Here is a 26,739-nt window from a genome sequence, read left to right as displayed (position 1 = left end):
TTGAACCCCCACGGGTATCAAGGTATTATTTATTTCTGGTTCTCGGGGCGGAGAGAGCGGACGGCCTTTCCGGCGCGCCAGATCTCGAGATCGCGGATCTCCTGCATCTCCTTCTCGTACTTCTCGCGGTAATCGGGCTGCGAGTTGTAGTCGAGGGAGCGCTTGGTCTCAGTGCCGTTGTGGACGCTGTCGTAGAGGTCGTTGAAGACGGGCTTCAGGGTGTCCTTGAAGCGGCTGGACCAGTCAATGGCACCGCGACGGGCAGTGGTGGAGCAGGCAGCGTACATCCAGTCCATACCGTTACCACCGATCAGGGGGTACAGGGACTGGGTGGCCTCCTCAACGGTCTCGTTGAAGGCCTCGGAGGGGCTGTGACCGCGCTCACGGAGAACCTCGTACTGGGCGAGGAACATACCGTGGATACCGCCCATGAGGCAGCCACGCTCACCGTAGAGGTCAGAGTAGACCTCCTTCTCAAAGGTGGTCTCGTAGAGGTAGCCGGAACCGACGGCGACACCCATGGCGATGGCGCGCTCCTTGGCCTGACCGGTGACGTCCTGGAAGACGGCAATGGAGGAGTTGATACCACGGCCCTCACGGAAGAGAGTGCGGACGGTACGGCCGGAACCCTTGGGGGCAACGAGGATGACATCAATGTCCTTGGGGACATCGACCTTGGTGAGGTCCTTGAAGACGGGGGAGAAACCGTGGGAGAAGTAGAGGGTCTTGCCCTTGGTGAGGAGGGGCTTGATGGTGGGCCAGGTCTCGGACTGGGCGGCATCGGAGAGAAGGTTCATGACAATGGTACCCTTCTGGATGGCGGTGGTGACATCGAACAGGTTCTTGCCGGGGACCCAGCCGTCCTGGATGGCCTCCTTCCATGAGGCACCATCCTTGCGGACACCGACGATAACGTTGAGACCCTGGTCACGGAGGTTCAGACCCTGGCCGTGACCCTGGGAGCCGTAACCGATGAGAGCAAGAGTGTCGTCCTTGAAGTACTCCTGGAGCTTCTCACGGGGCCAATCGGCACGCTCGTAGACATCCTCCTTGACACCGGCGAAGTCAATGGTCTTGATACCACGGACGGGGGTGACGACCGAGGAGACACGGGGAAGGGCGGCAGCGGCAGCGATGGCAGGGCGAGGGAGAGCTGCGGTAATAACCGAGCGAGGAGCGGCCGCGCGGGCAAGGCGGAGGGCACGGGGAAGACCACGAGAAGCCATTGTGAAGATATGGAAGAGAGGAGAGTGGAGAGTGAAGGAGAAAGAAGAAGTTGGACTGGGGAAGCTTGGGAATTTAAATAATGGGCGAATATGGCTGGGCGATTCGAGTCACCCTAGCAATTCTCGGAGAGCAGACCTTGCTCCCCGGAGACTCCACACCGACACCGGCCGGTGTATTGATTGGAGGATGATCATTTATTATGTCATGAATTGCGTTTCCCAGTGCGACAAGCATACTTGGTACTCCGTAGAGGCCCCGAGGTCATATTATTTTTTATGACTCAAAATCTTTTATTGGATAAGTATGCTTTTTCCCCGGAGTTGGAACAATCTCCGGGATATCAGAATGTATCAAAAAGTGAAGTACTCCGTAGAAGGTCCAGACTCTTTCTTTTTTTGTTATATATTCGAAACACGTGATGACATTCGTACCTGCCTCAACTTCTTTTTTTCTTTTTTGAGTCGTACCTTCCCCCCAAAAAAGTACCATTTCTGCCTCAGGCCTTCTACAATGTCTCTCCGCCCCCCACCTCTTCATATCCACTGAGGTTGTTTGGTCGGTCCAATTATTCTCTTGTGTCTAGTCTTTGATTGTACCATGTCTATAGGATGAGTGTCTTCTCATTTGGGGCTTTACCCACCATCCAGACCCGGAAGGCCTTGTTACTACTTGACTTTCAAAATGACTTTGTCCGTCCATCTGGGGCTTTACATATTCCCAATACATCAGATATCCTCGAAACCCTCCCCCAGCTAGCATCTGCTTTCCGTCGAGTTGGCGATGTAGTTTGGGTGCGCTCACAATATGATTCCCCTCAAGCCATTGTTGATTGGAACTTTGGTGATCGCATTGTGCTGGACAGAGAACCACCGCGCAGAAAGGAAATGCCCACCTCGGATATAATTGAAGTTGGGTCGGAGCATAATTCACCAGAACCGGTTGACCGTGAAGCCTTTCTCTCCGCCGACTCCTCGATATGCTGTGACCCGCATACCCCCGGATATCAGTTCCCCGCGCCGATTCTAGCCGCCATCAATACCCAGCTTGACACCGTAGTGGACAAAACACGATACTCTGCCCTGGAGTCCCCCGGCCTGGTGCTATCTTTTAGGACACGCTTTGTGACCGAGTTGTATCTTTGTGGCTCGTTGTCCAATGTCTCTGTGTTTGCGACGGCTTTGGATGCTGTCCGCAATGGGTTCGCAGTCACTCTAGTGGAGGATTGCCTGGGGTTCCGCGATTTTCAGCGACATCAAGAAGCAATGCGACGTATGGCAGATATTCTGGGAGCGACTGGTATCACCTCTCAGGAGCTCATTCAGGAGCTAGATTGGGATGAAACTGAGGCGATTGCTCGCCAAGGCGCGCCGCAGTCTAAGAGGTCAGCAGCTACGGCTGGCATCGAGAGCGTCATGGATGGTCTGGAATTTTGGAATGCCACGGACACCTCCCCCACAGACGACTCGCGTGAGCCAGAAGATCCCAGCCTTTCGGATCTCCTTAGTATTTCTCGCGCACAACGCACTACTGCTGCACAGGCGCGGGGTCCAGCGGAGGACCAAAAGAAAGTACGCGTGCGCGTACGTCGTCCGAAGCGCCGAGACACTCCAAAAGAATCTTCAACTGAACCTCGCGCCGACCACGGCGAAGGAATAACACCTTTGCAACCCGCGGAAATGCCAAATACATCCCAAACCAACATCGGGGAGGGCGACTCGCGCCTCGTGAACAATGTCAACTTGGCCGAAGACTCCTTTCATCGTATACAGGCGGAGGTAGATTGGCAAAAAATGTACCATCTGTCGGGCCAGGTTCCCCGATTGGTTGCAGTCCAGGGCCAACCTCGACCCGATGGAGCCATACCTATATATCGTCATCCAGCAGACGAGTCTCCACCCTTCGAACCATTTACCCCCGCGGTTGATGAAGTGCGTATGACGGTTGAGCAAATACTAGGCCACCCCTTGAATCATGTACTTATTCAGCTTTATCGTGATGGGCAGGATCGCATATCAGAGCACTCAGATAAGACACTGGATATTGTGCGAGGGTCTTCCATTTGCAATGTCAGTCTAGGCGCCGAGCGCGTGATGGTCCTCCGTACGAAGGCCTCAGCATCGGAGCCTGAGGAAGGCACTGAATCATGCCGCACAACCCAGCGCGTGCCTCTCCCTCACAAGTCACTTTTTGTGCTCGGTCCAAAGACGAACATGCGATGGCTTCATGGCATCCGGGCCGACAAACGGCCTAATGCAACCAAATCTACCGAGGAGCAAGCCTTCGGTGGTCAGCGAATTTCCCTTACTTTCCGTCATATTGGCACTTTCATCGACCCTGTAGCCAACAAAATATGGGGACAGGGGGCTGTCAGTAAGACATTGGAGCAGGCTCGCGCCGTGGTTCATGGGGATCCTACCGAAACAGTACGCCTCATTGGTGCGTTTGGCCAGGAAAATCGTGCCACCGAATTCAATTGGGACGCCGTGTACGGAGGAGGATTTGACGTGGTCAACTTTGTGACTACATCAAAAGGGCAACTAGTTCTCGGCTGTGATATTGTGGCCAATTTACGTGTGCGTCTCTGTCTAGGGGAAAGCGGCGTCCGATATCGATTGATCACCAACCGTGAGCAACTGGAAGCTAGAGATAGTGACCCAACTACACTGCCCATTTATGAAGCGCCCGATGGATCCACAATCGCGGGAGACTCTGTTATACTAGCGCATATGGCCAACCGGCCTGCTGATATCTCACGGCCAGGTGGAGATTCGTTACGTGGGGGCAATTTCTTGCCAACGATTGACCAGTTTCTGGCACACTGGCGTCAGCACCGTGCCACCAATTCAGCCAGCCTGTTTGAATATGGGATTGAGGATTGGGAGCGTACTTTACAGGGCCAACATTACCTGGGAGGCTCCGTGTTCACCATCGACGATTGCTCTCTATGGCCAGTTCTACAGGATATTGTACAGAACCAAGGTGCATTTGATGCTCGGTTCGCGAGCGTGAATCAATACTATCACCGAGTCGAGAACCGGGGCATCGTTCGATCTATTCTGGAGGAATGAAATCGGACTGACGGTGATTTATGTTCACAAGAAAGCTCTTTCAACGACAGCCTTTGTATTTGCTTGTGTCTTAGTTATGAACATATTACGAAACCTTACGAATTTATCTGGCCATGAGCCAGAGTGGTTGAAGCCCAGTTTACAATTGCTTTTGGATATAGTTGTACCCCCGGAGAGGTACAGAGGTAATAATAAGGTAGAATTCTTGCTCCCCCCCCACATGTGTTTTGAGAACCGTCCCAACCGATCAGGTGATAGTTCAATGTTGTGTTCAGGCGGGACTGGTTGACGACAACACAATTCTTCAATCCCAATGGTCAAAGGTACTGGTGGCGTGAGGGTAATCGGTGTGTTGGGTTTGTTTTTCTCGCGAGATGCCTTAGTGCTCTGCCGACTAACTACTGCGTAAAGAAAACTTGTCCGCAATGGCTGGTAGGACGTTTGTGAAACATATATATTTCACCACGTCGATCGTTTCTTTGTGTTCTTTGATAATCTTCCGGATAGCACTCTCCGTTGATCCGATGGCTTCGACTGTGTCGTCGGGCAGCGCGTCGAAGCACTGGGCGTCTGAGTGCTCAAATTCCGCGGAGTCTGCGTCATCAGACATTTCTAAATGTCTTGTCGTTGAGGTTAACGTAAAGTTCTCCGAAAGGGAATCCATGAGGATAGAAAGTGCAGACATTCCGGCGTCCGAAACTATATGGCCTTAGTAAGTTTCGGATAGTTAAGATTTTCAGTAATGTGTCATCCTTTCCTTATCAATTGGATGAAACTTGAGAATGATTGGCACATGGTGCCAGTTGCTGCCTAGGTAAGAGATAGTAGCGGTTGCAATGGTTCTCGTGCTCGTTGATGATGAAGAGAGAGAGCAGGTGATTGGATGAAGAGAATAAGAAGAATGAAAGAAGAGAAGAGTCAGAGAAGAGTGAAAGAACCTTATAAGGGGAGAGAAAAAATAAGGGGAAGAGAGGTCAGATGAGGAAGGTGCCTAGGTGATATTTCCTGCGTAGTGAAATAAGGAACAGAGGGGTCTCTAGGAGATACTGCTTCTAAAAGAGGCTGCTCCTTAGTGCAACGTATAATCTGATTCATTTAGCCTAAGATGATGTAAAGGCGTGACTGTAAGGTGAATGTACGACAACGATACAAGATGTCCACTAACAAGCGCTTGGTATAGCAAATTATTTAAATAGCACTTGGATTCAGACGTTGACATACCCAATCTGCTATCTCGCTCTATAGACAACACAATATGGTCACAAAACAAGCTTAGATTGTATAGGCCCCGTGCATCTGTCCGTTTAGAGACACGAACCAGGGAAAGAGGTGGTGCTCAGAGAATTCTTCAGCGCAACATCCCCACAAACCACAGCCTTGAAAAAGGCCTGAGCCACTACCGATGCACCAGCAGGACTAGTGTGCGTGTGATCCAAGGGGAAGTACGCATCGACGGTAGTCAGACCAAGCGTCTGGAATTGATCTGCCACATAAGCCCCGTGATCAACATAGGACACGCCGACAGCAGCAGCAGCCAACTCGGCGTAGCCCACAAACCGCGACGGGCTATAAGTGAAGGTTCCAGTTTCCCAGGGGTTGTTGGGTGTTTGACTGGAGATGATCACATTCGCGCCCTTGTCCTTGAACGCCTTGGCGGCATTCTCTATATATGCCGGGAACGTCAACACCGTCTCGGCGACCCCATTGTAGGTTGTGCTACAGGTCTCGCTGCCTGTGCCAGAGCAATCGCTACGCCCATTATCGGTAGGCGTCAAAGAGCCACCGTCATTGTGCCCGAACTCGATGATCACCCAATCTCCTGATTGAACCACTTCTCCAATGGCATTGAACCGCCCCTCACGCGTGTATGACCGTGCGCTACGGCCGGCGACAGCTTGGTTGGACACGGTGAGTGAGGTATAGGGCGTAACATATTCACCCCAACCTGGGAGTATTAGCATGATGCTATCCTGGAGGCTGAAAGAGAATACACATACCCGCGGTGCTAGATCCAGTCCCACCCTTTGCCATAGTCGAGTCACCAGCAAGGTAGATGGTTGTGCCCAGCGCACTAGGGATGAGCGCGGAGAGAAGAATAGCAGATTTCATGGCGAGATGGGTATAGAGCAAGTTCTTAGTGAGAAGGCTTTTTGTAAATGTTCTTCAGAGAATTAGCATTTTATTCGAACTTATATATATTTTCAGGCCATGCTAAATAGTAGCTTGGATACGTGGAAAAAGAGTTGGCGTTCTCAGCGGGGTATACAGGGCCATTGTCGAGTTTCATTGTCGTTTCGGAGAAAAAAACAATGAAACATGCAGAGAAATGCGGGGACCCGTTGATCGTTGCTTCTGATTCATGGAAACTTATTAATAGGACACGGGCTGGAAATAATAAGCTTGGTAAACCGGGAATTTATCCTAAAACAGCTTGTATGTACGGACGTACTCCGATATAGCCATGAGCACGGTCAGATATGATGAATGATGACATTCCTTGGCATGTCACAGAAGTTTCTATTAGTGGACTACCCCGTAGATGTTTTATATACAGTGGGAATTGGTGGATTTTGCCCTCACAACTTCTCGAATGTTGGAGTACGCTTTTGCAACCCAGACAGGAGAGCTGCCGAGACATCTTGAGTCTGCAAAGCAGCGCTATTCCATATACTCGTATAGCGCAGTCCCTCTTGCACAGAGTGGTCACGCGAGAAGTTCAAGATCTCCTTGGTGCCTTGCACGGCCACGGGGCTCTTGCTGGCGATCAAGGAGGCGAGCTTAAACGCGGCTGCAATAGTGGCTTCTCGGTTATCATATACCGCATTGACGAAACCCACACGCAGCGCCTCCTCAGCACCGAACTCGCGAGCTGTCAGAGCTACCTCCTTGACCCACCCGTAATTTCCGACCACCTTGGGCAGTCGACTGAGGGTGCCAATATCTGCTGCGATGCCGATATCGACTTCTTTGACTGCAAAACGGGTATCACGGGAACAGAGACGCACGTCCGTCGCCGTTGATAGGTCAATGCCAAGTCCCAATGAGAATCCATGAAGAGCAACTATAACGGGCTTTTCGCAACGCTCTACTGCAGTGATACAGTCCTGGAAGGCGGTGATATGCCGACGAAGAGCGACCGCCTTTCGAGCTGGGTCGGCGGTGGGGTTTGACGATAGAGGGCCGCCCTCTGCGGCCGCCTTAACATCCAGCCCCGTGGTGAATGCCTTCTCTCCAGCGCCGCTGAGGACGATCGCGCGAACGCGAGGATCCGCGGATAGCTTGTTGAAGATCTTGGCCATGTTTTCCCACATACTATATTTGATTTATTAGATAATATTAAGGTCAAAGTCTGGGTTAGTGCTCACACTTCGATGAAGGCGTTCAACCTTTCCGGGCGATTGATTTCCACATGGGCCACATATTGATGGTCGGTGGGAAGTTGGATGGTAAAATATTCGAAAGAGTAGTTGTCAGCCATATTTAGAGAGAAAAATTAATGTTTTTTGGAGATTGAGAGAGAAAGAAGGGATGGGAGTTGGGAGTATAAGAGGACCAGCGGGGGACCTCGGCACTGGAGCAAAACGTGAGCAACAACCGAATATCAACTTTGAATGCCTTGAAATATCTTGGATGCCTTAAATACTACATGACTATGACTATTTATTTATTTCTTTAAATGCAATCCTAGACCTAACTCTATTTTCCAATAAAGATTACTCAACAATGTATTTTGCCTATCAACTTAGGATTTGCATGTGCCGAGGCCCCGGATCATGGATATACATGTATGACATATATCCAAAAGAATTAGGAAAACATTATGGCATAAATAAAAACAAAAATAAAATATAATAAAACACAGATGCAGGGAAGAATTTCAAATTCCATCCAATACCATTGGTAAAAGAATAGTACCTCCTTGTGTCGACGTGAAGGAAATGACTCTTCACTCAATGGTGATCTTCTTGGAAGTAGCGGCAGTGGTCTTGGGTACCTTGATGGACAAGATACCATGCTTCAAACTGGCCTTGACATTGTGCTGATCGACAGGAGTTGGGAAGGAAAAGACGCGCTGGAACTCGCCGACTGAGCGCTCGCTGGCCCAGAACCGGTGAGTGGGCTTGTCTTCATCTGTATCCTTGCCTTCCTTGGCCTCAGCTGGTGGCTCGGTATGGTACTCGCGTTCACTGTGGCCCTTGACAACTAGAGTTTGGGGGTCGGAGAATTCGATATCGATGTCCTTCTGATCGATGCCAGGCAATTCACCATCGAAATGGTATGCATCTTCACTCTCACGGATGTCAAAGCGAGGAGAGAACGAGCGAACCGCGGCCTGGTTGCGGGAAGAGCGGTGGTCATCGTAGTCATCGAGCAGACGGAAAAGAGGAGCGAAGTCGCCAGAGCCGGGCAAGTTGGCACGGAAAAGAGCCATATTGTAAGTTGGAAGTCAGGTGTTTTAAAAAAAGTGATTTTATATTGGAGCTGAGAGGAAATCTGAATAAGGGGTCCAAGAGGAACTTATATAGCCATAATCCACCGGAAACCAGGTGCCCTTACACAGGAAGATAGCACAACATAGCGTGTAACCTGTCGTTGACATCTAGTCGATGGTCGCGGCTGTTGTGTTATGCAATAGAGTGTAATTGACTGATTGCAGTGTATGTGCCAACGGGTGTATGTCAGAAAATGCAAGTGTCATAAAAATGTGTCTTCCAAGATTATTGGAAAGTGACATGCTACACTATATACATTGTCCATGGTTATATCCGTCGGAGTAATGGTTTTTCCGGTGCTTTGGATGATGTGCTTCGCCAACATTCGATCACGTCACACGTCTCTCATTTATTGCAATGGTATTAGTAGCCAGCACGGCCTGGAGCTAGGATATACAGTTCTGAAGTATGACCAACCTCGATGGGTTGCGCAGTCTCGAACCCCTCCCTCTGTCTGAGAGCAGTCCCCACACTATCATTGAGAGTGTCTCCATGCAAAGTGGCCAGGTACTTATTGGTCGGAGGAAGGGCGGATGATGGAGGGAGGTGACCAGACTGAATCCAACCATTGGATGCCGGTGAAAACACGATGCGATCCTTTGTAACAAGTGGTGGGAGATGGGCACATTCACGACCGTGTGCTGCGAGTGCGTTGTGGACTTGGATATGAGGACCGGTTGAGTTTGCGTTGCATGTATAGACGTAGTGTCTAGTGCAAGATAGCTGGTTATAAACTATTCAGATTCAGATTCATCCAGCTGCATGATCTTTTCGTCAAGGTCCTGTCAAATGTGTGAGTAATGGCGCTTGGGTATTCCCGCAATAGCTAGGGTGTAGCAGGTACCTGATCCAAGCGAACCTTGAGGTTCTGCAGCTGGCTCTCCTTTATAACAAGGTGATTTTCATCATCCAAATCCTCCACTATGTAGTCATGTCGCTCTTCGTCGTACTTCAGGATCATGGATTTGATCGAGGGATCGCATTCAATCAGGAGACCTGCCGAGGATATAAAGTGTTAGCAAGATATCCGAGGAAGCAAGAGACAAAGAGGAGCTGACCTCGAACGGCGCGTGGCATCTTGAAGAGAAGGTGTGAAGAGACGAAGGTGTGGAGAGAAGGAGTGGAATGAGGAGAAGTTAATTGGAGATACCTGCGCCAAGACATTGGGCCCTTATCTCTGAGAATCTCTCTCCTACTGCTTCACCTGATCCCAACAGTCGCAATGCCAGAACTGGTTACAATATACTCCAGATCAGATCCATGACGACCTCAGAGACTACCTAGGTGGTTAGTAATTTATGCACCTTTAGAACTCTTTCTCTTTCTCATTGCTACGTCAATCGATTTAGTATGATATAGCAACTATACTATGCAAGCAAGATTCCAATCTCTAGCCTTGATCCGTAAGATCAGCGTTCTCCTCTGCACTCTTTCCTCGGCTACCTATATATGTCTATAGACATATGTATGTAGTTCCGGCCTATTTGTTCTGTTTGTTTACTCCTTCCTCTCACGTCTCTCGCCTTTCTCTCCCTTTTTCCTTCTTCTCCTTGATCCCCTCTTTCCCCTCGTTTTTATCCACTTCTTTATCCATGCATATTCCTCTGGGTCCTTTAACTCATCTGTTATTCCCAGTTCATTGGGAAAGGCACATCTGCTGATATAGCCATCAGGAGTTTAAGTTGCCTACCAGGCGTGATTATATCATCACCTCCATCATCCAGTAAATGTTATTGTGAAAAAGAAATCATGTCTTTACAAGCAATAATCCAAAAAACCCACCTCTATATGATCCACTGATCCACCCCCATACTCGGCATCAACGAATCCAATCCACTCCACTGCTCGATGGAATAAGCCATTTGAAACATTTCCTGCATCGGCATCACATAAGAAGGATCAAAAGCAGACGCATCTGACATGAGACTATCAAGCCATTCTGATCCGATCCCATTTGATTTCAAGTTCTCAATAGGCGCTCCGTCCAGTCCGCCAGGACTTGTGACTGAACTTTGTGAAGCGGAATAGGATTGCAAGAGGAAGTCTATTTTGGGGGCTAGGGAGCGCAGGATTCTGGCAGCGCTAGTCGCCACTCCGAAGCATTCGCCGAAGATGTCGAATATGGCAATTGAGAGATCAACGGCTTGACGGGCATCGGAGACTAACTCGTTGTGCGGGTTTGCGAGGACGAAGCCGACGATAGTCATAGATGCGTTCCATTGCCACTGGAAAGATTCATGCCAGCCATGTAAAATTGTTGTTGATGAAAGCGCTTGATGTGTGATCTTGGTAAGTGTAATTGCGTGGAGAGCGCACTTAGTGGCTAGCTCGCGAGTCAAAGCTGACTGGCGACCTGGGATGAAGGAGATGAACGGACGGTAAACATTTAAGCATAGTGTGTGGTATAGAAGCTCCAAATTCAAGCGCTGGCGTTGGAGCCATTCGGGCGCAAATTGCTCAAACTCCATTCGAGAACCGTCTGTCGAGAAGGTTGCGCCGTTCCCTTTTCTTTTCGTCTTGAGTGAAGTAGGCACTTCTTCTCGCCATTGATCCATTTTGGACGTCTGAGATTGCAGATACTCAGCGTGAGACCCGAGTATCTCCGGGCTGTGCCAGATAGACTGACCCTCCGGAAGGTTTAAATCTCTGGAGTAGAAAGCCACATGAATCTCCTTGGCAATGGTGAAAAGCTTGACGTTGTACAGATGGAAACTGAGCCAAGTCTTATTCCCCCCAAGGGGAGTAAAGCGGGAACCTGACTCCAAGGCAGTATCAGGTTTGTCATCAGGAAGTCTGGGCTCGATAGAAGATCGATGAAGCGTGAATGGACGTCCAAGTTTCATTCCAATTTTGGCATCCAGCTGGTACAGAGCCCACCATAAGCGCCTGCGCAATTCACGCTCTGGCTCGGGCATTGATGAGGGAGGATCCAGATGAAGCCCGACAGTATAGGCAGCCCGAGTTGCACTACCACAGGCATCGGCTGACATGTTTTGAAATGATCCATTGCACAAGTAGATAGCGCTGAGTAGGAAGCACTGCACGGTTGATACTGTTGGGCTTTCCAGATAGTAGTTTAACATCATCTGGGCCCGTCGGAAATACCATCGACCAGCAATGCTGGGGTTGCCGTCAGCGATAGATTTTTGTTTCTCTGGTGACAAGCGGGATACTCCGTATTGCATGGACAAAGCGATGACAATGTCCACGAGCGCGCATGGTGTCCTTGAATCCCCGGAATCATTCCATAGAGAGCGATAGTGATCCATAAAGTTGGTTTCATTGATTGCTGGGAATAGAGATGTGTGATAGGACTTCCAGAACAACTCAAGAAAGTATTCTTCCTGTGTTGGACTCAGAAATTGCTCTCTGGATAATGGGGGTCGCCTGAAAGAGCGGGGTGTGTCGAGTCTTCCGGAGTGTTGATAGTGTCAAACCCAAGCAACGTATTTGCAGTTTCATGAAGAACCATTTCTTTGGTTGCCCCGGACTGTCCCTGGTGAAGACTCGAGTCTATGTAGCTATTCATACGCCCGATGAAGTAAAAGAGCGACGACGGCCCGTACCACGATACATTCGGAGAGCGAGCGGTGCCAATCTCGATCCCTTCCCATGGCTTCTGAGCCATAAGGTCACTTTCTCCTGACCTTTTGTCTGATTGAAGCTCTGGCGGGGAAGTATTTGTGCGGCTAGACACACGTGGAGAGCCACCTAAAGAGGCCTGCTCGGGTGGACTCCAAGATGAGCTCACGGTGGAGCTTGCTTGATACTGGGTTTTATACCAGGACAGCTCATTTTCTAGGTCTCTGACACGTACCTTGAGTCTCTCAGATTCTCTATATCAGTGTTTAGGGTTTACTCATAAATTCACAAATAGCTATTCACGCATTTTCATACCTTAAGGCTTGGGGTAATGTCTTCGTCTCATCCACGCCTGTCTGGGTACATGGTTCATCTCTTTGAATACATGCTCTACATGGTCGCTGATTATCGCACTTGGATCTTCTTGCACGACACCAGTCGCAAGCCCGAGAGACTTGCTTTCGAAGGGGTTTCACTCCGGCACCTGTGCCGGCTGAGGACGGCTTGTTTCGCAGTGAGGAGGTATTCATGATATATCCAAACCCTGCTCAAATGGGTGGTAGCCATTAGGCAGCCAAGTCACACATGAATGGCCTTGGTGGCCTGGAATTGTGCAGACACGAAGAGAGTGAGGGTGAGAGTTGACTCCAAAGTTCGCAAGGGAGTTGGCATTGTGGGGCCGCATTTTCTTCTTTATCCCTGATTGGTGAGATGTCAGCTGACCCTTTTATATGTAGATTGTTCAGCTCTTCTTTCTTTCTACAAGGTTCTTCTGCTTGGTAAAAAGGATTGTTACGTCAATTGAGGTACTGCGCTCTCTGCAAAACCTGGCCTGGGTGACCTAATAAAATGCAGTTGGACTTGACTACCTAACGTGATAAGCCTCAAATGGATGTAATGGAGTAAACTACCTACGCATCGACAGAATCGAAATTTGATTTTGATCCCATGCTAGAGCCTGTGATGAATGCATGTAATGGAAGGTTGACCCCTACCAATTCTAAGGGTTAGGCCAAGTTGTGTATTCTTTCAAATGCAAGACTGTGATACAATGCTGTTCTAAGATGATTTCGTATCCAAGTGCCGTTGGCCCTTTGCTCTTTGTGCAAGGCGTTGCCTTGACCAAAATGCTTCCATGTTGTCAATTTATGTTCACTGAGTCATAGGATGGACGGCGTTCGGGTGGGCCTTCAAAAATTCTGGGCTGAAGGGATAATCATTGTAGCCCTCCCACTGCTCGCGGAGGTAAAATGTCGCACGATTATAGTGGGCAAGAGGAATGCCGTGTTGGATCCTGAAGACTAGGTCTGGATTGGAAATAAAATAGCGACCAAAGGCTATCATCACATCCCAATTCTTGTAATTCGTCTCCACTGCTCGAGCAGCAGATTCAGGCTTGTAGCCACCTGCCACCATGACAGGCGAGTAATTGTCCCAGACATCAAGAATAAAGTCCAGTGTCTTCCCAACATTGATCGCCTTTTCATCTCGAATCAAAGCCCCGGGGTCACCAGTTGCTTCGACTAGAGATAAGTAGGCGAACTTGACGTTCATCTTTTTGAGCTCGGTGATGAGGTGAGTGTACAGCTCAACGGAGTCTGTCTTCTCGGAGCCTTGGAATCCGGCATAAGGGGAAAAGCGGATGGCCACTTTCTCTGCACCTATCGCATTCACAACGGCCTTTACAACTTCAAGTGTCAATCTGGATCGGTTCTCGATGCATCCGCCCCACTTATCCGTGCGGTGGTTCACACTAGATGTGAGGAACTGGTCGAGCAGATAACCGTGTGCAGAGTGGATCTCAACTCCATCTGCACCAGCAGCGATGACACGCTTAGAGGTCTCCACAAAGCTTTGAATGGTCTCCAATATCTCATCTTCAGTCAGAGCATCCGGGGTAACATCAACACCCTTCATGGGCACCGCACTGCTAGACCTGTATGGGAAACCGCGCCTAGCAAGATGATCCGGATCAGATGCCCTTCCCATGCCCCATATTTGCTGGAAATAGAAAGAGCCATTGGCGTGAACTGCATCAATGATCTTGCTCCAGGCTTTAACCTGGGCATCACTCACAAAGCCCGGGTTGTTGGCCTGGCCTTCCTCAACATGGGAAATCCCTGTTGCTTCGGAGATAACGAGGGTTCCGGGGACAGAGCCACGATCCGCATAATATTTCTCCATCAAAGCAAGGGGCGTATGGTTGTCATCATTGCGAAGCCTGGTCAAAGGAGGAAAGGCGATTCGGTTCTGCAGTGTGACGTTACCGACCTTCAACGGCTTGTAGAGTCGGGTTTCGGAGGGGATGTATTCGGAAAGAACGTGTGGACTCATTCTGATTTGATATCTAAAGGTTGTTGGTGATATAGGAGTCTTGGAATGACAGGAAGCTAACCAGGTCTATTGTTAGGCCGGCAGCTAAATGGGTGTTTGCAGTAACTTGGAAACATGCTGAAAGCTATAAATAATTAGCGTCGGGCCGAATCCCACCCCAAACATATGAGAATGTCTCCGAAAAGTTATTAATCGTCGCGTTAGATGGGAAGGGAATCCGGAGTTTCGGAGTTGGAGGAGCGTGGCTCACAAGTACGACTCCACCCGACTCCACCTCTCCGACAACTCAGTCACTCCGCGACTCCGAAACTCCGCCTTTTACGTTCCTCATGTTTCAAGCATTCCCACTATTCGCTCCATGAGCCTGGAACGCTAGCGCTTACTGCCTAGTGTTTATCGATAGCTTAACTCTGTCTATCATATTGTAGCTCCTAGGTTTCCGAGTGCAGTTGTAAGCGGACCTCCGGAGACCTTACTGACCTTTTGCTCTTCAGCTCTTCTAGAGCCTTGTATAAATAGATGAACAATTCTCTAGCAAATATTCCTCACCACAACAGCACCTCCCAAAGCATTCAAAGCATCAGCCTCGAAAACAAAAAAACAATCTTCTTCTATATCTACTCCCACCTTTAAAGTGACTTTCTCCAGTTTCAATACTTCATCAACAAACTCAACCAAAATGCCTGCCCGTAAAGCCCTGATTTCCATTACCTCTGCCAGTGCCACTCTCTTTGGTGGCAAGGAGACTACCGGCCTTTTCATCGTTGAAGCCCTGCACCCTTACAAGGCCCTCACCGCGGCAGGCTTCGAAGTCGATCTCGCGTCCGAATCAGGCAGCTATACTGCTGACTGGCTCTCCCAGCAGCCCGACTTCCTGAACGGCGAGGACCTTGAGATCTGGAGCAACCTCGATAGCGAGTTCCGCAAAAAGCTCGATAATATGCCCAGGGCCTCCGAGCTCGACGGGTCCAAGTACGGATTGTTCTTCGCGTCCGCTGGCCATGCTTCTTTGATCGACTACCCCACTGCCAGTGCCTTGCAGAATATTGCCGAGCAAGTCTGGGCTAACGGTGGTGTTGTTGCATCTGTGTGCCATGGCCCTGCGATCTTTACCAACCTGCTTGACCGGACCACTGGAAAGCCTCTGATCCAGGGAAAGAAAATTACTGGCTTCACTACTGAGGCAGAGAACACCATGGGGATCATGGCTGAGTTGAGGGGATTTGGATCCGAGATGGTGGAGGAGCTTGCTGAGCGCCTTGGTGCTAAGTGTTAGTCACTATCAGCTCCCGCAATTATTTGACTTGTACTGACACTATTTATAGATGAGCGATCTGCTGGAATCTGGGACGACTTCCATGTCGTTGATGGTCGACTCGTCACTGGTCAGAACCCTGCCAGCTCTACCTCTACTGCCAAGGCTGCTATTGAAGTATTCGATAAGCTCTAGGAACTGTGGTGCGAATACAAACTTCTCACCAAAGATATAGCAAAGGTGGATGTTTGACCTTCTCTTGCTTTTTAATCTAATTATTCCCTTGACCTTTAATAGATTTTTTTTTAGATCTATCTCAAATAGAAGATGTATGCTTTGTTCTTTATATTATCCATTCTGTTAAAAATCCAGCCAGAGTTTATCCCAACTCAAATATAGCCAGTAGCAGCCTCCGGCCAATTCATCGCTAGGACTTTTTATAGGGAGCCCATACCACTCACTGGCTCATTTTCTCCTCATTTCACCCAGATATAGTAAAAAGAAAGAACACACCCAGGCCTATAATAGCAACACCGTATAGTCAAATAGCTGACAAGTAAAAGTAATAAATGATATTACTACTCTACTCTATCTGCAGGCCAAATAGTCCAAAAGAAAAATACAGTTACCTTTCAAAGCAATTTCATCACCGGAACAAACTTGTTGGCCGCAATCCGAGCCCGCTCTTCTCGTACGCCATGTCAATCATTTTCATCTGATCCCATGAATCCTTACCTTCAACCCAATATTGCGTGGGACGCCCCTTAATACGGTTCACGAACTCCTCAAGCTGGTACCGATATGACATCCACCAGTCCTCACCGGGGATATTGGCAAACTCTCCTCCAGCCTCCTTATAGCTGTAAGCCTTATGCGACTGGGACTCGGTCCAAGTCTTGACCGGCATGTGATCACCCTTGTTACGAATAAGGAAGGTATCCTTAACATCAATACGGTGCCAGATAAAAGCGTGGATAAAACCGTGTAGCATAACCACCCGGGTACGTAGTTTTTCTTGTGTTTCCGGGAGAGACTTGTCATCGACGATAACTTCCTTGTGCGTCACGCGGGCCTCGGAGGGTTTCCATAGGACAGACCCACGCATAGTAGTAGAAGCTTCGGCAATACCGTTCGGAAAGCGGAATTTGGCCTTAAAGTCAGTATCACACTGATCATGGATACCGTCACCGAAAATGCCAGGCTCGCAGGTTAGACACTCGATAGGGTCGTCGTCGAAAATCATGCGGATAATGCCGAAGTTGTATGTTCCTAGCATCATCATACTCCCGCCGGCGAGTTGGTAGTTGAACGCGATGTTGTCCTTATCGAGCATTAACCATGGAACCATAGAGTCTGTGTAAACGTGAACAACATCGGCGGGGGTAATAAACGACCGAAATTTGTGTACTGAAGGATGGAACCGGTTGTGGAAGGCCTCGAGTAGTACTGGGGCATTTGGCCGTGATAGCTCAGGTAGGTTGAATAGAATCTCGGCTTCGATGGCGTTGGAGGTCGATGGTTTCTCTAGCAGGACATGCTTGCCAGCACGAATGGCGCGCACAGCCCACTCGAAATGCAAACTATTGGGCAAAGGAATCAAGACTGCATCGATCTTAGGGTCTTCGAGAATCTCTATTTACAGTGAGTCGTAGTTCTCTAGTTCTCTAGTTTAGGGATTTGAGTCTAACGCACCGTCATAGGATGTGCGGACATCAGGGATGTTGTGCTTTTTGGCGAATGCAGAAGCACGAGCATGATCTCTAGCAGCAACTGCTTGCACAATAACTTCGGGATGTGAGAGGGCAGGTGTGATCAAAGCAAGAGGTCTAATATCAAGGTTAGAATGATATTCAAGGTTGAAGCATTTGAATGCTCACGCAATCTGGGCCGCCCCCAGGATGCCAAACCGGATCGCATCATTCTTCTTTTCGACTTTTGGAGGGCTGAATGCCGTAAACACTCTCATAACTATTGCTGCCATGTTAACTTTCTTAGCCTTTCTTTTTTTTGGAAGCTGAGATGGACAAAAACGTGAATTTAATTGCCAAAGTGGGAAGGGTTGTTACGCCGTCGGGGTAAAGATTGGACCGACTGACAAGGGTATAGAGTAGCCTCTCGCTCGAAACAGTCGGACCATTTCGAGTTTGCTGTCTATTCTAAGAAATAGCCACCTCTAGGCCATGCATTTATCATAGATGGATTGGCGAGTAAATAAAATGGACATTCTCGAGATAATGTGGTGATTGCTATTTGCTATTAGACACAGTAAAGAGCCAACTAAATCCAAGTAGTATTCAATACATCTAGTCTTTAGAAGCTATTCCTCTAAATAAACCTCCACTTTCTTATTTAATTAGTTAGAACCCTCTTATCCTAATTAATTCCCGAAAGAATCTCCTACTTGCTTCTCCCAGACTTAAGACCCCCCTTCACTGTTAGACCCCCTACCCCATGGTATAACAGAGACGTATCCCCCCACTAAATAGGATAGATGAACAGCTTGTTTTCCAAATCCGTCAGATCCAGCATCGCCAGATCCACCTTCCTCCTCACCACTACCCCGGACTCATCGACTTGTTCAATACACCCCTCTCGGTCATCATCGCTCAATCCAGCAATCCAACTTCTTCTCTCCTTATTCCTTCTTGCAAGAATAAAATGGATGACCCCAAGGATGGCTGGTGTTCCCACCCAGCTAACAAAAATCATCGAGATCCACGCACCATAATACCTCGGCGCCGCGCTCGGAACCCAGATTTGCGGGGAAACCAAGTTTCCAACACTGTAGCCGAACATAAACATTGCATTCCGCGTTAGCCTTTTGGTATACCCGGCAGCCGAAGAAGTTGTCCACCCGAGCGCGATGATATATGTGATACCGTATGTGTTTTCCGCAATGAGCATGCAGACTAACAGCGGCAGCTTCCGGCTCCAATCGATGAAAATTATGCCTACAGCCCCTGACAGTGCAAAAAGACACCAAACTAGGCTATGCAGAGCGAGGTATTTGGGAAAAAACTTTAATGCAAAATGGGCGACGATGCAGAGCGCAACGCCGAAACCGCCACCTGCTGCGGAGACCAGGGTGGAACCTAGGTCGGATACCCCAAGAGAAGTAGTCAGGAGGTTTTGCTGGCCATAGTTGAGGTTGTTGGCATACATCAACGTGAATGCCTGTAGGGCAAATAGCCAAGACACGGGGTCTCGAAGGCATTCGATGAATTGGGACTTTTTGAATTGTTTCTGCTCGATAGAGCTCTGGTGGGACGCGTGCACACGGTGGATGACGTGAACCTTTTCTTCAAGAGAAAGGAACTTTGCTTCAGCGGGATTGTTGGGATAGCAGAACCAGGTCCATATTGACAGTAGGATGGTCAGTCCTCCATTGACGATCATGAAGAGTTTCCATGGGAGGATATTGCTGTGACTGTATAGTAACCCGTAGGAAATAAAACCAGCAGGAATTGGAGAACCAAGACAGGTGATGAAAAAGATGGGTTGTAGAAATGACTGTTCCTCACGATTGAAAAACATGCTCAGAGTGATTTCTATCGCAGGGACAACCACTGCCTCCACTGCACCTAGAGCGAGACGAAGAACCACTAGTCCCCCGTATTTGGTGGCAACACAATGGAGGAATATGATGACCCCCAGAGGAAAAGTGTTCCACTTAAAAATCGCCCAAGGGGAAGTCGTTGCATAAGGTAATTTCCAGGCCACTGGCCCACGAGATAGCCTAAGAAAATCAACAACGTCAATTCCAGTGTTCAGAAGTGGCATATTGAACAATACAGGGGATGTATCATACCGACATAGAATATAGTGTTGAGAGTATTATACTGTGACTTTGAGATACCCGTCTCTTCGAACAGCCCAAGAATCGCAGCATAGCCAAGGGTTGACTTGTCCATCTGGAAAGGTCAGAGAAAGAGGGTTGGATTGAAATTAAGAGCAGTACTCACAAATAGAACCAGGTTGATGATCGATACTAAAACCACGATATTTAGGTATAACTTTCGTGTGAGTTTCTTCTCTGTTTCCGGCGTCAGCGGTTCGAACTCGTTGCCATGGTCTTCAATGATTCGTAAAGTCACGTCGGCATAGTTTTCTTTGATTGTTTTCGTGTCAGGATAGGTGGTGACGGGAGGCTGTTTTTCGTCACTCATGATGTTCCAATATGTGGTTTAGAGAGAGGGTAAGCCGATGAATCGATGCGACTGTGCATAGCGCTCAATGCCCAATGCCTGATTTAATACTTGTTTTAGACCGCTTTCAGGCCCCCCAAGGTCTCTATTACAGTGTACTCCGTACTGTAACAACATTAAAATCGGGCATTCAGTATTGAGCGCTATACACCATCGTATGTTGTATGTCTTTAGAATTACCCAACGCTAAACCCTAATCGATTTCAGGCATACGTTGCTTCCTTTGCGCATATCAATTCTTGCGTGCTAAGAATTCAGGACTCCCACGAAATCGAGACTGAAAATGATGACACCGCTCTTTGCCTACATTCTGTCTGGTTCTCTTACCATAAAAAGCAAATATCATGGAGAGGGGTAGATGATCCTACAAGGGGGAAGGAAAGGCATAGAGGGTTCATTTCCATGTATGAAGAGATTAGACAGTTTTGCAACTTTATTTCTACATTTTTGTGAAAGATTCAATTCCGTTATTACATGCTGTTTAGTGTATTACTTCTGTTGTATATTATTCAACACCGTACGGAGTAGAAATAACGTCACTATTTGGAGAATCACATCTTTCATCCAATGTTCAATTTTATTGGATGTAGCGTAACCCACTCCATAATATACTCCACAATAATTATATATGGGAAGTTAATGAGGGTCAAGCTTTTCGAATCCTGCGAAACTTACTTCTCGGCCCGCATTTCGGTCATTCTATCATGTCGGAGATAGCTCGGATGAATAGAGAAAACATAGGATCGCCAGACGGCGCCTGGCTACTGTACATTGAACAACACTTGTATGAAATATCGGCATATATTCTCTACGAAAGGTGCTCCGGGTGAATGGGAAGAATTCCGGAATCAACATTGGGTTGAAACACAAATGCACATAAAGGTTGAGGCTGACGGGGTCCGAAAACGGTTAGAACTTCACTAATCCAGACCGAGAATCGGTATGGTCCAATAGTATGCATACTATGCTATTGTTATCTTTTAGATCGGAGAAAGCCGGTCAGAATTTGGCTATGGGTCTTCGACATTTGTTGCGAGTCTGATCAGATACTTACTATTCACTGTTGAAGTATTGCAAGGTGAATGAATACTGCATGTGAGTAGGCACAGTTAGTTAAAGGAAGGAATATTCAACAATGTACGTGTAAATGGGAACTAGGCGGCTTTGTACTTCAATCTTACCCCTGGAGCCCGAGCTAACTGAAATCGTACATCGTACGATGCCCTCGAGATTTCTCAAAAATCAACTTTTATGTGGGCGAAAATAGCGAGGCATACGATTACAGACTTGCATGTTTGAATCTCATTACTTGCCCATCTACTTGATGGTTAAATTATAAATTCACATCTTGGACAACACGGAGTCCTTTTCGACGAACTACCTCCAGAGCCGATTGAATCCACGCAATTTCACGCCCATGACCAGACCGATTCCGTAAGCTATCAAGCACAATTCCAAGCGAGGGACTAACAGATAATGGCCCAGCTAGCAGCATGTCATCTCTCAAAAAGTATTCCACGGATTGGCAGACCCGATGCGCCGCGGATAGGTAGCCTCCACAGCGATCAGTACCCTCAAATTCCAAAACCGAACCTTGATCGGACTCAGCTACGCGACACGAGTTCTCAGGGGTGATACTTTCCAAGTATTGGTACATATTGGAAAGACCCGACCAAAGCATTGTTCGCGTTGCCCACAGGAGCACCAGTGTAGCAGCGACCTGGGCGTCTCGGAAACAGAAAACGACAGGGAACAAATCCGAAAACAGGGGTGTTTGTGACGGCACCGGCCAGTATAGGTCCTGTGATCGCATTTCATCATAGATAACATCCAACTGGTTATCAATTCGCCAGCATTCGCAAATCAATCGTTGGAGTAAATCGACTTGCTGTGATTTAGGGAGATATGGCAATGATCGCACACGTTCTAGAATCACAGGGGCTTGGGCGAGGCAGTCTGTTACCTGATCATGAGATGTTTTCGGTATTCCAGCCCAAGGTTGTTCCATCCAAGTGGACTCGAAGAAAATAGTCGAGGTATGGTGATTCAAGGAGAACAGAATCTAAAAAGGTGATCAATAAATAAACAAGGCTCCCGGACTTTTCGGGTTTGACCTACCCCTGGGAGTCGAACACCAAGGAATAACCGATGTCCCACCCCTGAAGAATGCATCTCATGACCGCGGGATTGAATCAAAGCGATGATACCACGACAATGATTAAAATAGCCTTCGGACCCCAGATTGGGGCATTCAAGGGCCTCATACAGACTGAGTGCCATGCACGCGGCCAGGGTTCCATCTTCTCGCATGAGGCTGGGATCGTATAATGCTTTTTGGAGGTGTTGGAGGCCCTGGATATAGTAGTCCAAGCCTTGCTTGACTAGAGCTTGATCGTTAAGCATGTGTCCCATCGCCGAGGCTGCGACTGCCGCGCTTGACATTTCCAAGGCTTGAATTTTGGTAGGTAACTCCGCAAGCAAGGGAATCCAGGATTGAGATGTTGGGGGCCAATTGAATGGGAAACAGTTCAACAGGAAGGCTTGAATCAAGTTTTGGTACTCGATGCGTTTATGCATTATCGAATAGGCAAAGCTTGTCTCGGTGAAAGAATGGGTGGATTCCTTACCCCGAGCCACAGTGGCTGGACTGGAAATAGCGGGCTCCAACTCTGTACTTTCAGTACTACTTTGTGGAGAAGCAGAGGCTCTGAGAAATGTATGTGTTTTCTTAGCGGCTGGTTGAACCAACACGAATACCGTGTCTTTCTGGTACCCGCCACATACTCGGTTTGTGGTTGTGCATTTGGCACAGAAAGGCCTTTGCTGGTCACACTAACCAAGTCAGCGGGGCCATTATATATGGATCTAGCGTCACTCACTGCAATCTTCCTTTTCCGACAGGTGTTGCAGCCTCTTGACTTGCCAGCTACTCCAACCATTTCATAAGCTGGTCAAGCGCTATATGGTATTGCATTACCGACTTGGAGATTCAAATATATTGGACAAGTATCAAGACCCTAATAGCGCTTAATTGTGGCTTTTTCTTGATTTTGAGTCAGAATGTTGCTTCGATTAGTGGCGTTCGTTGAGGCTTTAGAGGGGATCGGCGGTGGTGGGGCCATTGTTGACCAATAAAATGTCGATCCCCCAATAGTTATCTACGCTAAACCCAAAGTGGTACTGAACTTGCGAGCCCTGGAGAGCATCTATGTGGACGAGAATTTCAGCACAGCCGGGTTGCTCTAAAGGAGAATCAACATAATGGGTCTATAAAAGGACCAGGTATTCCCATCCCAATTCCTCATCTTCATCCATTACTTCTTAACAAGCACCTCGGACGTACTATCCCAAATTTCTTTTTCCACAGTCAACATGTTGGGCAGTCATTCAAAATTAAGTATTGCACAGATTGTGTTCTATATACCGGTCACGGTAACTGCACTTTATCTCGCATGTTACCGGCACAAGCGACCTCGCATGGCGTGGATTATCTTGACTTTCTTCTCCCTTAGTAAGTATATTACCAAGATCTTCTTTAGGGCTTGTATCTAACTTCATCGGTTTCAGTTCGTATCACTGCTGGAATTTTGGTCATTATCTCGGAGAAGTCTTCCAGTACCGGCGTGATGATAGCTTCCGTCATCTTTCTCAATGCTGGCGTGTTTCCATTGATCGCAGCAACTTTAGGCTTTATTCGAATCATGTGAGTTGGTGTCATGCCAATATATGCCCTTATGGACCAAACACCTAACACACACTGCAGAGTAGCTCTCGAAAAAAACATGAGCCGACAAATTCGGCAATGTTTAGTTGTATCCCGAGTGCTTTTTATTGTCGGGATCGGCCTTACCGTTGCAGGTGGGGCTTTGGAAGGGAGCGACACCGACAGTGATGTACTCATTGGGCTTAAACTTGTCAAATCCGGGTACATCATTGTCGTAGTCTTTGTCGGATGTTTACTGGCCATGCAAGTGTATTTTTGGACACAACGTTCGTGCCTTTCAGTTACAAGCAGATCGGTTCGCAGACCCCGATACGGCTACACCTTTTTTCAATGGCTAACATCCTCTTTTCAGATTCTCAATGCCACAGCTCTGGCTACGCCTTTTATAGTTGTTCGCATCGTATACCTCTTTCTGTCCGTATTCCAGCCATCCGACTTGAGGTGGAGTGATCTGAGAGGTCCAATTGCCCCATTCTTGACTATGGGACTGCTGATGGAATATTCTGTTGTTTTGATGTATCTTGTTACCGGTTTTATCATTCCCAATTGGAGGAATATCGAGAAGCCAGAGATCCTCTTGGATGACACAACAAGATGACGGAGAATATAGCTCTGAGCTATGATAATCTGTGAATGTTTCCCCCAATTAAATAGAGGTCAATATCAATTATTATGTCAACCGTTATAACATTTCTTGGACTTGCTTCAAAAGTCGAAGTAGATGCCATACAAAAGTTGTTTGTTTCAACACGTATGCCAACTGGCGCTACATTCACTCCTGTAACCTCTCGATTATAGGTTCAATGTCAATGCTGGCTTGGTGCAGTTGTAGGGGATCGATATCTGGTATGAATATATCTATTGTTTAACGAATGCTGATAGAATGCTGTGCTTCTAACCTAGCAAAGGTTGCAGAAACTCCAACCAGGCCACGTTCTTGTGTATTCAACTTCACTCCCTTGTATCCCCAAGCTCTCCACAACAGCCCTGGCAAGGATAATGGGACCACCCTTCAAGTCAATGTAAGTAGTTACAGGCCCTCTGCCAACTCTACCACTGGACCAGTAAATTGCTTCTTTCCCCCCAGGAGATAATAATAAACCCCTCCGACCAGCATCCATCCCATTGTCACCACGATACAATAATTCATATTTTCTGGTGTAACCGGTTCGACCGTTGGGAAAGTGCTAAAAACCATACCTATGATGAGCCAAAGGATGGCAGCGATATTCACGACGGGTCCCCATCGTGGGCCTAGGTTGAATGATCCCGAGCCAAGTCCGCGGAAAATCGGCGCTGATTCCCGTCGACCATATATCAACATGAAAATAATTGGGGAAATATACGAGGCATACATTCCCAGAATTGCCATTGATAAAACTGCATTAAATGCCGTTGAGCTGCCAAGGTAGATAAACCCAAGCAGCATTTGGAGAACGCCAACCACAAGGACCATAGGCACCGGGACTTTCAGCGTCGGACTCACTTTTGCGAAAAATTGCGACGCTGGTAAACCACCGTCCCGTGCAAATGCCCAGGCTGTACGGCTGGTAGATGTGACACATGCAGCATTGGCAGCCAACGCGATCAAGGTGATGCATAGGGCTAACACGGAAGCACCCGCTGGGGAGCCTGTGGTGTTTAAAAATAACTGCATGAAGGGGAACCCCGTCTTGGACTCGAGCAGTGATTCTAGATTCCCCAAGGAAAACAGTAGAACAATCGCATATACGAGGCCAATCACTCCGTTGATCAAGACGCTGCCTATCATGGCCAATGGTACATTACGGGACGGCTTTGGCATTTCCTCACTTAAATGGCACGCCGCATCATATCTAAGATAAATAGTTAGCTTTCGACCTACCGCAAGCTTATAGGAATATCGTACCCGAGGAAAGGATATATTGTGGTCAGCAGTCCTACTAACCACGAAACTCCATCGTTATCCCATCCACTGGTGTTGGAAAATTCGGTAAAGACGTAACTTGCAGAGTGCTTCTCGGACATTGCTCCTAAAACGGTGACTATCACCAGAAAGCCAACGACGTGCAATACACCTGTTCGCCTTTTAGGGTGCGATTCGACTTTGCTTTAGGGGTTGAGAGATCTCTTACCGGCTGTTGTATTGGTATGAGGCAACACCTTAGAGCCCCAAATATTAACAGCAGTTGAGTAGGCTAAGACGGCCCAATAGAAAAGCATCCCCTGCCATCTAGTCGGGGTATACGAGTTGGGATTGTTCAAGGTGATGAGGGCCTGCAGCTGGAGACCTGCAGCGAAGGCTGCAGAGGCGGAAAATACCAACTGTCCACCAATGGAAACCCAACCGGTAAACCAAGATGCGGTGGCCTGGTACGATACGGGTGTGAGACAATGGACCCAGTGGTATTGTCCTTTAGCTTTTGTTAGCAATGGTCTGAGGGTAGGTGCATGGGAGAGTTGATCTTACCACCAGCAGTAGGGTAGATAGAGGCAATTTCGCTCAACGAAAGGACAACGAGCATTGTACCAATTAAGGTGATGATGCTGTATTGGCGACATGATGAGCCTTCCGATATCAGAGCATCGTTGAGGAGAACTCACTAGTTATAAAACAAACATGGCGCTCCACCATTGGTAAGAGCCGTAGCGACAACCGAGGATAAAGCCTCCCAGGTGGCCATCAAAGAGATCTGGAGACAGACGATTGACCAGAGGGAGAAGTCGCGACGGAGCTCTTGGACATGGCCAAGCGCCACGAGTTGATCTTCATCGCTGATCGGTTTCTCTGTAGGCATTTTAGTTTCATGGCTCATGGAATCCATACTCCACACTCCTCGGGGTGTGATATAAGTTCAGGTAAAACAGGGCG

At 48.1% G+C, this 26,739-nt stretch overlaps 15 protein-coding genes across 15 annotated transcripts; 3 read left to right on the top strand and 12 right to left on the bottom strand.

The window, feature by feature from the left end:
- Positions 1-29: 29 nt before the first annotated feature.
- On the bottom strand, positions 30-1,226 carry N7487_002056 (Ketol-acid reductoisomerase; the record flags this gene model as incomplete). The annotated part of the gene is made up of 1 exon (XM_056869803.1): positions 30-1,226. One exon carries the CDS (start codon positions 1,224-1,226, stop codon positions 30-32), a length of 1,197 nt encoding a protein of 398 aa, XP_056734587.1.
- A 609-nt stretch (positions 1,227-1,835) lies between these two features.
- N7487_002055 (isochorismatase family protein family) lies at positions 1,836-4,295 on the top strand (the record flags this gene model as incomplete). Its single annotated transcript, XM_056869802.1, has 1 exon — positions 1,836-4,295. The coding sequence occupies one exon, from the start codon at positions 1,836-1,838 to the stop codon at positions 4,293-4,295; it is 2,460 nt and encodes an 819-aa protein (XP_056734586.1).
- Positions 4,296-4,689: 394 nt separating this feature from the next.
- Positions 4,690-4,980, bottom strand: N7487_002054 (uncharacterized protein; the record flags this gene model as incomplete). The annotated part of the gene is made up of 1 exon (XM_056869801.1): positions 4,690-4,980. The coding sequence occupies one exon, from the start codon at positions 4,978-4,980 to the stop codon at positions 4,690-4,692; it is 291 nt and encodes a 96-aa protein (XP_056734585.1).
- Positions 4,981-5,599: 619 nt separating this feature from the next.
- On the bottom strand, positions 5,600-6,404 carry N7487_002053 (rhamnogalacturonan acetylesterase RgaE; the record flags this gene model as incomplete). Its single annotated transcript, XM_056869800.1, has 2 exons — positions 5,600-6,240; positions 6,293-6,404. 2 exons carry the CDS (start codon positions 6,402-6,404, stop codon positions 5,600-5,602), a joined length of 753 nt encoding a protein of 250 aa, XP_056734584.1.
- A 467-nt stretch (positions 6,405-6,871) lies between these two features.
- Positions 6,872-7,773, bottom strand: N7487_002052 (enoyl-CoA hydratase/isomerase family protein; the record flags this gene model as incomplete). Its single annotated transcript, XM_056869799.1, has 2 exons — positions 6,872-7,607; positions 7,661-7,773. The coding sequence occupies 2 exons, from the start codon at positions 7,771-7,773 to the stop codon at positions 6,872-6,874; spliced, it is 849 nt and encodes a 282-aa protein (XP_056734583.1).
- A 468-nt stretch (positions 7,774-8,241) lies between these two features.
- N7487_002051 (Hsp20/alpha crystallin family protein) lies at positions 8,242-8,727 on the bottom strand (the record flags this gene model as incomplete). The annotated part of the gene is made up of 1 exon (XM_056869798.1): positions 8,242-8,727. One exon carries the CDS (start codon positions 8,725-8,727, stop codon positions 8,242-8,244), a length of 486 nt encoding a protein of 161 aa, XP_056734582.1.
- Positions 8,728-9,481: 754 nt separating this feature from the next.
- On the bottom strand, positions 9,482-9,873 carry tfb5 (TFIIH complex subunit TFB5). The gene is made up of 3 exons (XM_056869797.1): positions 9,847-9,873; positions 9,633-9,784; positions 9,482-9,570 (listed from the first exon to the last, which is right to left on the bottom strand). The coding sequence occupies exons 1-3, from the start codon at positions 9,863-9,865 to the stop codon at positions 9,523-9,525; spliced, it is 219 nt and encodes a 72-aa protein (XP_056734581.1). The 5' UTR covers positions 9,866-9,873; the 3' UTR covers positions 9,482-9,522.
- A 699-nt stretch (positions 9,874-10,572) lies between these two features.
- Positions 10,573-12,900, bottom strand: N7487_002049 (Zn(II)2Cys6 transcription factor; the record flags this gene model as incomplete). Its single annotated transcript, XM_056869796.1, has 3 exons — positions 10,573-12,199; positions 12,226-12,624; positions 12,686-12,900. The coding sequence occupies 3 exons, from the start codon at positions 12,898-12,900 to the stop codon at positions 10,573-10,575; spliced, it is 2,241 nt and encodes a 746-aa protein (XP_056734580.1).
- A 622-nt stretch (positions 12,901-13,522) lies between these two features.
- N7487_002048 (alkene reductase) lies at positions 13,523-14,704 on the bottom strand (the record flags this gene model as incomplete). Its single annotated transcript, XM_056869795.1, has 1 exon — positions 13,523-14,704. The coding sequence occupies one exon, from the start codon at positions 14,702-14,704 to the stop codon at positions 13,523-13,525; it is 1,182 nt and encodes a 393-aa protein (XP_056734579.1).
- A 679-nt stretch (positions 14,705-15,383) lies between these two features.
- On the top strand, positions 15,384-16,154 carry N7487_002047 (uncharacterized protein; the record flags this gene model as incomplete). The annotated part of the gene is made up of 2 exons (XM_056869794.1): positions 15,384-15,975; positions 16,030-16,154. The coding sequence occupies 2 exons, from the start codon at positions 15,384-15,386 to the stop codon at positions 16,152-16,154; spliced, it is 717 nt and encodes a 238-aa protein (XP_056734578.1).
- A 451-nt stretch (positions 16,155-16,605) lies between these two features.
- N7487_002046 (Gfo/Idh/MocA family protein) lies at positions 16,606-17,940 on the bottom strand (the record flags this gene model as incomplete). The annotated part of the gene is made up of 3 exons (XM_056869793.1): positions 16,606-17,591; positions 17,652-17,785; positions 17,837-17,940. 3 exons carry the CDS (start codon positions 17,938-17,940, stop codon positions 16,606-16,608), a joined length of 1,224 nt encoding a protein of 407 aa, XP_056734577.1.
- Positions 17,941-18,437: 497 nt separating this feature from the next.
- Positions 18,438-20,125, bottom strand: N7487_002045 (uncharacterized protein; the record flags this gene model as incomplete). The annotated part of the gene is made up of 3 exons (XM_056869792.1): positions 18,438-19,678; positions 19,768-19,870; positions 19,922-20,125. 3 exons carry the CDS (start codon positions 20,123-20,125, stop codon positions 18,438-18,440), a joined length of 1,548 nt encoding a protein of 515 aa, XP_056734576.1.
- A 1,372-nt stretch (positions 20,126-21,497) lies between these two features.
- On the bottom strand, positions 21,498-22,741 carry N7487_002044 (uncharacterized protein; the record flags this gene model as incomplete). Its single annotated transcript, XM_056869791.1, has 2 exons — positions 21,498-22,226; positions 22,283-22,741. 2 exons carry the CDS (start codon positions 22,739-22,741, stop codon positions 21,498-21,500), a joined length of 1,188 nt encoding a protein of 395 aa, XP_056734575.1.
- Positions 22,742-23,536: 795 nt separating this feature from the next.
- Positions 23,537-24,486, top strand: N7487_002043 (uncharacterized protein; the record flags this gene model as incomplete). The annotated part of the gene is made up of 4 exons (XM_056869790.1): positions 23,537-23,675; positions 23,732-23,867; positions 23,928-24,183; positions 24,241-24,486. 4 exons carry the CDS (start codon positions 23,537-23,539, stop codon positions 24,484-24,486), a joined length of 777 nt encoding a protein of 258 aa, XP_056734574.1.
- Positions 24,487-24,918: 432 nt separating this feature from the next.
- N7487_002042 (uncharacterized protein) lies at positions 24,919-26,665 on the bottom strand (the record flags this gene model as incomplete). Its single annotated transcript, XM_056869789.1, has 5 exons — positions 24,919-25,723; positions 25,777-25,945; positions 26,003-26,281; positions 26,338-26,414; positions 26,472-26,665. The coding sequence occupies 5 exons, from the start codon at positions 26,663-26,665 to the stop codon at positions 24,919-24,921; spliced, it is 1,524 nt and encodes a 507-aa protein (XP_056734573.1).
- Positions 26,666-26,739: the final 74 nt, after the last annotated feature.

This window comes from Penicillium crustosum, assembly GCF_028827405.1.
Source record: "Penicillium crustosum strain IBT 35664 chromosome Unknown utg000001l_segment0_segment0, whole genome shotgun sequence".
NCBI classification, from domain to species: domain Eukaryota; kingdom Fungi; phylum Ascomycota; class Eurotiomycetes; order Eurotiales; family Aspergillaceae; genus Penicillium; species Penicillium crustosum.
This window is presented reverse-complemented; position numbering and strand designations above follow the sequence as displayed.

What these genes read in the sequence shown, in the direction of transcription:
- tfb5 (XM_056869797.1), bottom strand. An exon ending in TCAAGGTTCGCTTGGATCAG is followed by an intron (nt 9,571 to 9,632) that starts GTACCTGCTACA and finishes CACATTTGACAG; the next exon opens with GACCTTGACGAAAAGATCAT.